The 11,229-nt window shown below is 37.3% G+C and overlaps 1 protein-coding gene across 2 annotated transcripts; it reads right to left on the reverse strand.

Moving 5' to 3' along the window:
• Positions 1-6,775: 6,775 nt before the first annotated feature.
• On the reverse strand, positions 6,776-10,570 carry LOC133881961 (transcription factor bHLH63-like). Of its 2 annotated transcripts, XM_062321037.1 has the most exons (8): positions 10,286-10,570; positions 9,702-10,172; positions 9,142-9,366; positions 8,887-9,021; positions 8,698-8,769; positions 7,917-8,126; positions 7,725-7,827; positions 6,776-6,998 (listed from the first exon to the last, which is right to left on the reverse strand). In XM_062321037.1, exons 2-8 carry the CDS (start codon positions 10,164-10,166, stop codon positions 6,961-6,963), a joined length of 1,248 nt encoding a protein of 415 aa, XP_062177021.1. In that variant the 5' UTR covers positions 10,167-10,172; positions 10,286-10,570; the 3' UTR covers positions 6,776-6,960. The 2 variants fall into 2 exon arrangements, with proteins under 2 accessions (XP_062177021.1, XP_062177020.1); XM_062321036.1 differs by having other exon boundaries at positions 9,702-10,570.
• Positions 10,571-11,229: the final 659 nt, after the last annotated feature.

The raw sequence follows: 11,229 nt of genomic DNA on the forward strand, positions 1-11,229 counted from the left end.
AGGTGATGGATTTGGTCTACATTATAGCAATATTTGTAGGGTATCATCCCAAAGCTCTCAAGCATGGAATTGTATGAGCTTTAATTTTTCCCTTTTTGTCACTACTACTTCTTAGTCTCTCCTTAACACCAACAGCTTGAAGAGCACTCTTCTAGAACCAAAGAAAATAGAAGAGCAACTCTTAAACCTCTGCTCTAGGTGGATCAGATCAAGCTTGAACATAAATGCACTCTTGTCTAGCTTATCCCGTGCAGTAGTCCATGTTATCTTTTATTCCAGTGAGCTTGGCCATCTAAAGTCCTTGCTTGATATTTGAAGTTTAAGATGCATAGACCAATACATATGCCCTCTCTGTTAGAATTGGTGAGAAAATAGGACGACAGTAGCATAAGAAACAATTTGGGAAAACTAAAAATATAATCCTAATGGAATGCTCATTTTAAAAAGCCCTACCATTTTAGCTTATCTATGATATTGCTTTTAGCTTTGTGAGGTTGGTAATTCATAATTTGCAACTATATTCTCCCTTTTTCTCTTGTCCATTATATGGATATCAATGTAATCCGAGTCATTCAGTTTATAAATTCTGCCCATGGGTTGGGGGTGTTTTCCCTTGTCTCATACTCCCATCCTCTCACCTCAATCAGTAGATCAAAATGAATAATAGATTCTGCTACTATAAAGTAGCCGTCCCAACTTTGCAGATACTGGAACTTGATCCTCACCCTCTTTCTCTCTATTTTTTTGGATGATGTGGAACATCACCGAGGCAAGGCCCTTTGGACCCATCCCTGAAGAGTAAACCCTGGATATACGACCTCACCCTCTAGAACCGTGTATCAGGTATGGGAACTCCTAGTGCAGAATCGTACTCAGAATATCTGAGTCTACAGCTCATTTCAAGCCTGCCCTTGAGTCGTTGACCACTAAGCTGCACCTTGATGGGTTTACGATCCTCACCCTCTCAATTGTATACATTCACGACATGAATACACCGATCTTAGCCCACGTTGGTTTCATTTGAATTGTTTCAGCACCATGATGTTCTTAGCAGAAGAACATCTGAAATTAGAGGAGAATGAATATTCCGCTTCAGTATGAGTGCAGGACTTTGCAGAAGAATGACATTCTTTAGCCTGAGAAAAGTGATCTCTGAAATCAAAGTTACCTGCCATATTTGCAATGGATGCATTTTTATGAAATAAATAAGCATTAAAAATCTTTCAAAAATGCCCGTAGGTTGGCCAAAAACATGCATTTTCTTCTTCTTCTTCTTCTTCTTCTTCTAAGCCAATAGGGAAAAGGTTACAAAGGGGGAAAAACATGCATTCTATTTATCACTATTTTGTTGGCATTGTTGTTGGGAAAGGAAAATAATGTAGGTTTAAAATTCGAAAATATGGTTTAAAATTTAAAGGTAAAACCTAATTGGGTAAATGTTTTCATTTTTGTGAGTATGTAAAAACAATCCAAAAATAGTACACTACATCTATTAATTATACTACCAATTAGAGGAAATTTCTCTAACTCAGTCTATTAAATTGACATGAGCATGTGATTTTCTCATGCATTTTTAAAACTATCCATTAATTTGGAGAGGAGAATAACTTCTATAAGGACCAGACATAAACCAAATCCTTTGAGCCATCTAATAATAGTAGGCCATGTAAGTTTGGAACACCATAACAATTTGAGACAAATACACTGAATCAACCAAGGAAAAGATATGAAACCCACCTAATCCTCTGTTCCTCGGTCTCTCTCCCACTCTCTCTTAATCTAATTATTTGCAGAAACCAAACATAGCAAATTACTTTACTCTTTCTGCATCCTTCATCCTCTTTCTAGGCCAAGAAAGTGGATCTACAAGCCCATCATCTTTAGGCCTTTTATCCTTCCTCTTTTTCTTCATCTTCTTAGGACTTCCAGTTGCATCTTCATTCGGCTTCTGTGCCTTTTTTTGGTTCAGAATTTCTTCTTATTCTTCTTCAATATTTATTTATTTAATGAAGAGGGTTTTTCTTCAACATCATTAATTATTTCTTTCGTTTGAGTAGTTTTTCTGGAAGAACTCTTTTTTGGAATGGAGGAGTGGGTGGGTTTCATCTCTTGATTCATGTTTTCGACTTTTCGGCTAAACTTGTTATGGTGAAATAGGCTGATGTGGCCTATTGTTATCGGAGGGCACAAAAAAACCTAGTTTATGCCATGTCTTTATAAAAGTTAATATCTTTTTAGAGTATGATTTTTACATTCATTTTTAAAATGCATATTAGAATTATATGCTTAATAAATTGGGTTGAAAGAAATTTTGCCCAACCAATTAAATCAAATATTAGCCTCCTAAGATTTTAATTGAGCCTGGCTGGCCTACGCTTGACAATGAAATTTAGGACCTAGCACGAGTCCTTGTACCAAGGCTTGGTGGGGCCTGGAATTCCAAGTTAGAAAAATCTATTTCAGATTGCCTAACCACAATGACTTGGAATTATTCTCCCACCCTAAATAATTCTTAAAATCTGCATTAGCTGAGAAATATAAACTATAGTACTATTCTGTTACTTATGAGTCCCGTGCATAGATATATAAGACGGGCAGAGCAAGAAGGGGTTGAATGCTTGAGTGGTTGAAAGAGTCAGTCTTTAAAATTTCAATTCTTCATGCACTTTCGCCTAGAGTTTGAAGACCACTAGAGGAAATCTCGTACTCTTTCTACTGAATATTTATCAAGAATCACCTTTAAATTCGAATGCCTAATGGGAAAGCAAAGAAAGAAAAAAAAAAAAAACCCAAAACACATTCACAAAAAAAAAACCCTTATCTTTTCTGCGGCTATTTAGAACCATAGAAAGATCTAACTCCTAGGGTTGCATAGATTATTTGTAGGATTCTCTCCTACAAGAAAGGGACACAACTTGAGGGGTCACTTGCAAGGAACAAATCTTGGGGAGTGACCCTTAACACATACACATTGCCAAGAGAATCTTTTTGTGGGTTTTAGCTTCCTATTCCTTAAAACTTGTACCTTGTGAGTGGAAGGTGGAGAGGAAAAAAAGAAAAACCCTAAAAGATTAGAAGAGAAAATTTAGACACAAAGCTGAAATGGACCCAAGAAAGGGAGATGACAATATCACAATCTAACAGGAACAAAGAGAATCAAAGAGATCTTGCCTATGAATGAGGCCAGGCCAGACCCACACCTCTCGCTATTACCTATGGCTTGAAAGTGAGGGAAAGCTGAGGCTCCTCTTCACTCCAAAAGCAAGAAGATGCAATGAACGTGTAGGCAACCTTTTTAGTGGTCCCTCAACCATTGCAGCAACCTAACCCTCTTTCCCTGTATACTGAAATTAAGATATAAGTTCCATAATTTTATGGAGTCTCTCCAACTGGTTGTCTGAATTGCGTGCACTGCAATTAATTGTTCAAATTGCGTGCAATTTCGGCAGCCCGATAGAGAGAACATGTGTCGGGCTCACCTGTTTCGGCTAGCTAGGTCTTGCATAGGAGTGGCAATTCATGTTCATGCTTTAGGTTCGAGTCTTGTTGAGGTTTGAGTATAAGATTATACAGTTTAATCTTAGCTCGACTTATTTATTTAAACGGGTCGGACCCTTTAATCCTAACCTATTAATTTTGTGTTGGGTTTACGAGTCATGTAGAAAATTGTCAGTCCTAAATGTTGAATATCGGGTTCTAGTCGTGTCGAAGCATGGGTATAATATTGGTTAATTCTAACCCGATTCATTTCATTAAATGGGTTAGACTCCTAAATTTTAACCCGCTAATTTCGTGTCGGATTCGCGAATCGTGTAAAAAATTGTCAATCTTAAAGTCCGACTTTTGCACCTCAAACTACTTAAGACAAGTGAACTCTATACATGCAATTCGGACAAGCGATTACGAATATCCTTATACTAAAAGTAAGGGAGGATGAAACTATTATTGGAGTCAAATTAAGGAATAGAGGTCCATCATTTCAGACTTTTTTGATTAAGATCTTTCCAGTTTAATTAAAGACTAATCATAGGAGCTATTATTGTTCTCTTTACTTGACCTGAAAAACGTGTATCTTCTGGAATCATAGACGAATGCAGAGGAGGTGTGAATGCATGATCTTTTGTACAAAAATGGGTCATACTTTTCTGAGTACTACCACTTTTTTTCTTCCCTTTTACTTGGGTTCTAAGAATCCTTTTGAAACAAGATAGAGACCACAAAACACTTTTGGATATTTCTATTTCTAAACCTAAATTAGTTCTTAATTAATATATATTCATATCTGCATAACATTCTTGTCGGAATTAACCTTGCTAGAATAAAGCGAGGTTAATTGCTCGTTTGGGTGTGTGATTTTTTTGAAAAATATTCAAAATTGCAAATACCGAGAGAATTTGCTTTTTGAAATTATGTTTAGATGGTTTAAAAAATCTGAGACAAAATTAGATAAAATCTGAGTAGAATTTGAACTTTGAAAAATAGTATTTGAAAAATACTTTTCACCCAAACATGCCATAAAACTTTCCACCAACCTTCATAGTCATGTCTTCACATATATATATATATATATATATATATATATTAACAAAAAAAGTTAAAAATAACACATTATTATTATTTTTTGGGGGGCAAGGGCCATTATTTCAATTTAGGGTTGATTACCTTTAGCCTCCTTTCAACTATCACTCATTTATACATTGACCCCACGAAATACCAACAGTCACACTCAAGCTCCTTAAACTACAATTTTTTTAGGCAAAAACTCTCATTCCATGAGTTAAGATTGTTAAATCTAACAAACAAAATCACACGTGACATTTATGTGCTCTTTTTGGCGAAATAACGAAAAGTCTATCAGGAGAGGATGTGGTGTGGTGGTAAACCCCGCAACTTCATCTAGAGTCGTAACAAACTACGCGAACCTCCCGACGAAGCCAACATAAGTCCTATCCGAAACATGGGAGGGGTGGCCAAGCACCCAGCCACATTTTGCTTCTTTGTTTTTGTTTTTGTTTTTGTATTTTGTATTTTTAAATTTGAGTTATTATTATTATCATTTTATTTTTTTATAACTTTGAGGCTAGCTAAGTAAATTTAGTTTTTCAATTCGGATTATTTTAGTATTTCACGTTTAAAAAAATCACGTGTATGACATATTCCGTCCCTTTTAACGATTTTGATTAATAGACCCTTTATTTATTTTTTTTTGTAAAGATAATATGTAAATGAGTGGTAGTTAAAATGAGCTAAATGTTATTAATCCTTCAGTTTACTATTGCTGAATTCATCACCACTTCGTCATATGGCTGGAAGCAAATGGTTAAATTAGTCTCAATGAGGGTCACTATCAATAGCTTAACCAGCATGATACACTACCAAAGTTCATATATATAATGACTAATGAGCAGAATTACATTTTTTAAAATTTGATATTTAACAAATTAATTTGGAAATATCTTAGATATTACTTTATATATATTATAATAAGCTAATTAGGATAGTACCTTGCATTTACTTGATTAGAAAAAGCAGAGCTTTACCTTCTATTTACCACTTAAATTTGAGATTTAATGTTGGTTAGTTAAATGTACAACACAATTACGAGAGACCATTTCAATAACTTAGTAGCAATTTTAATTTGTTTAGGGTCTTAATTAAGATTAAGCAAGTAATGTCAGTCCTAATTAAGCATTCAGTTTACCCTTTTTCTTTGAAACACTTCAAGTTCAAGGTATCCCTTCCTGGCCTTGCCACAAAAGAAAGGCAGTGACGTTTGAACCCTTTACTTAGGCAATCACAATTACCAAATCAAATAATTATTTCCTGAAGGAACCATTCAACCCCTATCTAATATGATACGGCAATGAGGTAACTCATTACTCACATACCGCCCCGTAATTCCCAACCAAACTAACATGACAATCTACATTTTATGAGCATCACGTGGACTACCACATAACAGTTCACATTTTAATTGTTGGAGGAGTAAGTATTACATGAACTATCTTGTTAGTTTGTAAACGTAGTAAGTGTCATATGAGTTGCCACGTGACAGCCTACATTTTAGTAGATAACACGAATACACGATAAGTGCTACGTAGATTGTCATATTAGTTTGTAAAAAACTTGTAGTAAAAACTATAATATCCATATAGCACTTAATAAGAATGCGAGATCATTATAACAAATTGACTGTATCTCTCTCTCTCTCTGTGTAATGGGTAGTGTATTCATTCTGCTGCATAATTATCAGCGTCTCAATCAACATTTGACACTGTCCAAAAGGGAACTCAGAAGGTCCACCAGTAGGCTCATGTCATCTGTCCTTCACAAGAGTGCTTGAAGTTGTCTCTCAGGATCATCCAACGGAGGGACAACTTGTACCACTGGATTACAGCGACGTATTGCCTTTTGATTTGTCAAAAATATATATAAAATACATAGTGAAGTACAGTTGACAGTTCTTCCATCCCAATCACAGCTTGGAGCACGATTTGCTTTTGAACTGTTTTCTCCTTCAATCGGAATGAAGGTTAATTAATTTACTTAATTAAGTTTAAACATGGGTGTCATCTTTATAGTGTTTTAATTAATCAGAATATCAAACAGTTGTAATTGCAGAGGATATGTAAGCCAGATGGGCCAAGTCTTTTTCTTTATTCGTGTCTGCCCCACCCTTGGCCCTTTCATCTATCGCCATCAACTTTTCTTAGTACCCTTAGCGTTATTAAATCTATTTATGTTATGATTACTACAGAAAGCAAACGAAGGAAGATTGCTGAAGTCAATAGGTGTTGATCTTATTCATACTATGGCACAAGTATACATACAAAATATATACGTTATGTAATTAAACTGGAAAAAAAAAAAAAGAAAAAAAAAAAGAAAAAGAAAAAAGAATATGGCTCAAAGGCATGTGGAGTAAACTTATCCAAGAAATTGTATGATGGATACTTTGATTCAGATCTCCATCTTTAGGTTGCTAGCTTCAACTGAACCTGCAAAAACAATTTAGGGGTTTAAGGGTCAACACTTAAAAGAGTAGCAAATGTGTTACTGTTTGCATGAGGGATGAGAAATGATGTTTCATGAAGCTTGGGAAAATTGATAGTGAAAGACGATTGAAGCCCATTTGGTGCTTTTGATTAAACAATCAAAAAAAGGCGTCATATCCTGGGTTTCGTTGACATAGAGTTTGTTTGGCACTGCAATTTCGTAGACCCAAAAGTACAATTTTAAACCAATCATTTTTAACGTAGAAAAGTCGGCGCTTTCAAATCCCAAGTTTTAAAATCGCAAACCCAAGCGAAATCTTAGCTCATCTAAGTAGGGAGACCCAATTCACTTTGAGCAAGTCTCTGTATGGTGTGTATTCACCACTAAATGGTGTGATAGCAATTTTGTGGTATGGAGTCAAAGCGCGCCACAACATTGATTGCCTCCTCTTTCTATCAGAACAGTTGTGGGTGTTATTGTGGTCACTGAATCAATATGTGGATTTAATCATTTTGGACGAAAAAGATTGAGAGATCCTTATAGGCAGCTTTTTCTCATTTCAATAAAAAGGGATACAATACTTTCTGACCAAAATCATTAACAGGGCACTATATGGTCTCTGTCATAGGTCAAAAATACCCACTTTACTTCATTTCCACCATAAACTGATGGAGAGATGAAAGCAAGCAAGAAAAATAAAAATTGAGATGCTAGCAAGCCCTATCTACCTGTAAATGGTTGGGATGGAAAGGATATCGATCTTCCTTGATGGAACTCCAGATCGAAAAGGTTTTGTGCATCAGCATCCCAGGTCGAAGAAGGCTGGAGTTGCTGCAGGCAAGTTTGATATAGTTTATATAAACTGACAGAGTTTGAAGAGACAGAGAGTAATGCATTGAAACAAGTGTAGAAGCAATTACAGCGAAGCAGGATGTATCAAGATATGTTTCTGGGATCGATGCAGGTGTACTGATGGTTCGTCTAAGTGCCATATCAGGTGTATTCATCCCCATATCCAACCCACAACATGCAACCACCTGCTGTACCGGATTAAACTGAAGATAGGCAGGATTAGTCATTTCAGATGACATTCCAATTGTTGGAAAACCAGTTGAGCAAGCAGGAAACATCTGTTGATATCAAATGAGAAATGTTAAAAGTATAAACGACATAATTAAATTATAATTTTTTTTTGACAGACAATGATTTAACACTGTATTAGAATATGTGTCTTGAATTCGAACTCTGACTCCACATTTTTCTCTCGCTTTAGTTATTTGAGCTCGCGCAAGGAAGAATGCTTTTGAGACAACTAGTGATTGAACAAACACCAGAAAATAGACACCTAAAGCTACACGAGGGAATGGAAGGATAGGAAAATCACTTTAAAAAAAAATTGACCGTTTCAAAATGAGTCAATTTCAGTCATTTTTACTCGTTCTTTATCAAAACCAAGTGGATGGTTAACATATTAATAGTGGATCTAAATTTTCAGCAATTTGCTGTTAGGATTGCCTATGGAGCCCACTCTTCCAAGTAAGTAGGCGCTAGGTGGGCAGCCCAAAACTTGCTTGGACAAGTAGACCCTATCAGCTTTCTCATATTTGTTATCCGAATTGCTACATGTCTTGACAACAAAATTGCTGAATCTCTATTCATGAATAGTGCATGGTTTGTTTTACTAAGTGAATGTTTCATTACCTCTTTTGCAAAGAAGTCTTCAATGTTAAAGTCAAGCCTCGGATTCACAGCAGCTAGTTTCATGGACAGGAACTGCATATTGCAATGATAAGAGGAAACGATTCAGAACACATTGAAATATTGAACATTTGAAGAATTATGAACAAAAGCAAAAAGACTATGAAGACTAGCGAGTAGGTGAAGCTTTACCTCTACTTGACGTTGAAGGGATTGCACATAGTTGATGATTTCATCGAGCATTCCAGCTTTCCCCGTGATCTTGTTACAACCTGGTACCAAATCTTGTAGATACTTCATTCTCTCACTGATCTTTTCCCTCCTCACCTGAATATCACATACATACAAACACCACTTAAATCACACAATTTGCAGAAAAGTTGTTTACCATGTCAGATGGTGCGCGCGCCTAAAGAAAGAAAACATCAGAGAACTCCCCCCACTCACTCTCTCGGCTAAGCTGTGGCTGTCAGTGGCCTGGCCGCGGCGTGCCCGGACGTGAATATAATCGAGCTTCTGAGCCTCAGAAGCTTTTGAATTCTCCTTTGAAGTATCAGCAGAAGTCTCTCTGTTGTTGTCTTTGACGCTGGTTTGCTCTGCGATCTTTGATTCCCCCTCTTCTGCGCATAATTTGCTCCTCTTGTCTTTGGAATCGTCTAAATCCCCAACAATCTAGAAATAAACAGAAGAGATCTTCATCACTAATTTCACCATAACTTGTCAAAAGGTCTCTAATTTGCAGGCCATAACTACTTATCTCAACAAAGTAGTGAAATAATTTCTACTGCAACAGAGCATTCTGTTGAAAACATAGGGAAATCAAGTGCCACGAATTACCCATGCAAAATCGCGAGAGTCAAGAGACAATAAAAGAATGGGCGCATTGAAAAACAAACGAGGCTTTTTCTTTTGTTTCTTTGCATAGTTTGACAGTCTCCATCGTAAAAGCTTCACACAATTACAATCCTGACAATAAAACACACAAACACACACACACACTCACCCACCTTGGCGTTCTGCATCTTATCTGCCTTCCTCTTCTTGAAGCTCTCTCTCCCAACCGCAGAACTCATCTTCTCCGCCGGCGCTGGCACTTTGCCTTTGGCTTCCGGCGCCGGTGGGCCCACCGTGGGTGGGCAGCTAGAAGTCCTTGAAATGGCACAATTCATCTCAAACTCTGTAAACCCCATATTGACCAACTGAGGCCACCCATTTTCCGAACCCGGGTCGGGTTTCACCGACCGGGTCACCACCTCCCCGAGCACCGTGTCACCACCACCCACCAAACCCTGAAAGCTCCCAACTTGACCCGGCTCCAAAAACAAACCACCAAACTCACTCCCCCCAAAATACCCCTGCTGCTCTTGGTGCTGCCACTTCATGCGAGCCCTCTGCCTCTCCAGCACCGTCACGTCCGTACCGTTCCCCGGCCCATTTAGACAGTGCAACATCTCCGGTGAGGCCCTGTTCATCACCCCCTGACCAAAACGAAACTACCCTTTTGAGAAACAAAGAAAGAGAAGCCAAAAAAAAAAAGGCACTGGTTTTCGCTCTGGTGCTCTTGGTGGATAAGAAGGCAGTGCGCAAGTACCGCAGATATTAAGGATTAGGCAAACTTGCACTTTCTCATGCCTAACACACACACCCACACACACGAGGCCTTTCAACTTTGTGACCAAGGCACTGTGTTGCTGACTATTGCTTAGTACGTGCGCGTAATGTATGTGTAATGTGTTTGCTGTACGTCGTATATAAGGTGAGGAGCAGGAGAGTGTAGGGTATATAAAGTGAAAAAAGGTGGTCGGGAAAGTCTGACGAGGAGCGCCGGAGTCTGACACTAACTGGCCGGGATTATAATGAGAGAGAGAGAGAGAGAATAGTGAGGCAACTGGGGCAGAGAGCCATCGAATGTATCCATAACCAGAGGCCGTGGGCGCTGGGCCCTACTGACATGACCTCCACGTGGGACTGTCCGAAGCAAAACGGAACTACAGATGATGTTCAAACGGGGTCAGCGGGATTTCGCAGCACAACAACGCTGTTATCACCTTCATTTTTTTTTTTCCCCCATTTTCATGTCTACGACGTCGTCGCAGCAAAATTCGAAACGAGTTTAACCTATCATCTTCATCAAAGTGCTTAATTGATTCATGTTTAATGATTATTATTACGTTTAGAGTATTACTATTATTAATTCACACTAATTTCACATGATTATTATGTGTTTTAAGTAACTTTTATAATAATTACTTGAAAGCTATATAAAAATAAATTACTTAAAACAAGATAAATATAATAATTAAATTAAATATAAAAAGTAGCTAGCATTGCTCTTACGTTAAAGTCAAAAATATCGGAGTAAGACTAAATAAATTTACATTACAGAAATTGATTGGTCATTTTCTTGCAAAAAATGGTCAAAAGAAACACATCACCCCTCATGTCCACGACTAGTGACATCTCCTATACATGTTACCGTGTCATGTTCACATTGATAATAAGATTATGACTAATATTAATATTTATAATAAATTC

This window comes from Alnus glutinosa, chromosome 11 (genome assembly GCF_958979055.1).
Source record: "Alnus glutinosa chromosome 11, dhAlnGlut1.1, whole genome shotgun sequence".
NCBI lineage: Eukaryota > Viridiplantae > Streptophyta > Magnoliopsida > Fagales > Betulaceae > Alnus > Alnus glutinosa.

Coding starts and splice junctions, on each gene's coding strand:
- LOC133881961 (XM_062321037.1), bottom strand. CDS start 10,166: ATGAACAGGGCCTCACCGGAGATGTTGCACTGTCTAAATGGGCCGGGG. Junction 9,022..9,141: donor GCCACAGCTTAGCCGAGAGA/GTGAGTGGGGGG, acceptor TGTGATATTCAG/GTGAGGAGGGAAAAGATCAG. Junction 7,828..7,916: donor TTGATACATCCTGCTTCGCT/GTAATTGCTTCT, acceptor ACTTGCCTGCAG/CAACTCCAGCCTTCTTCGAC.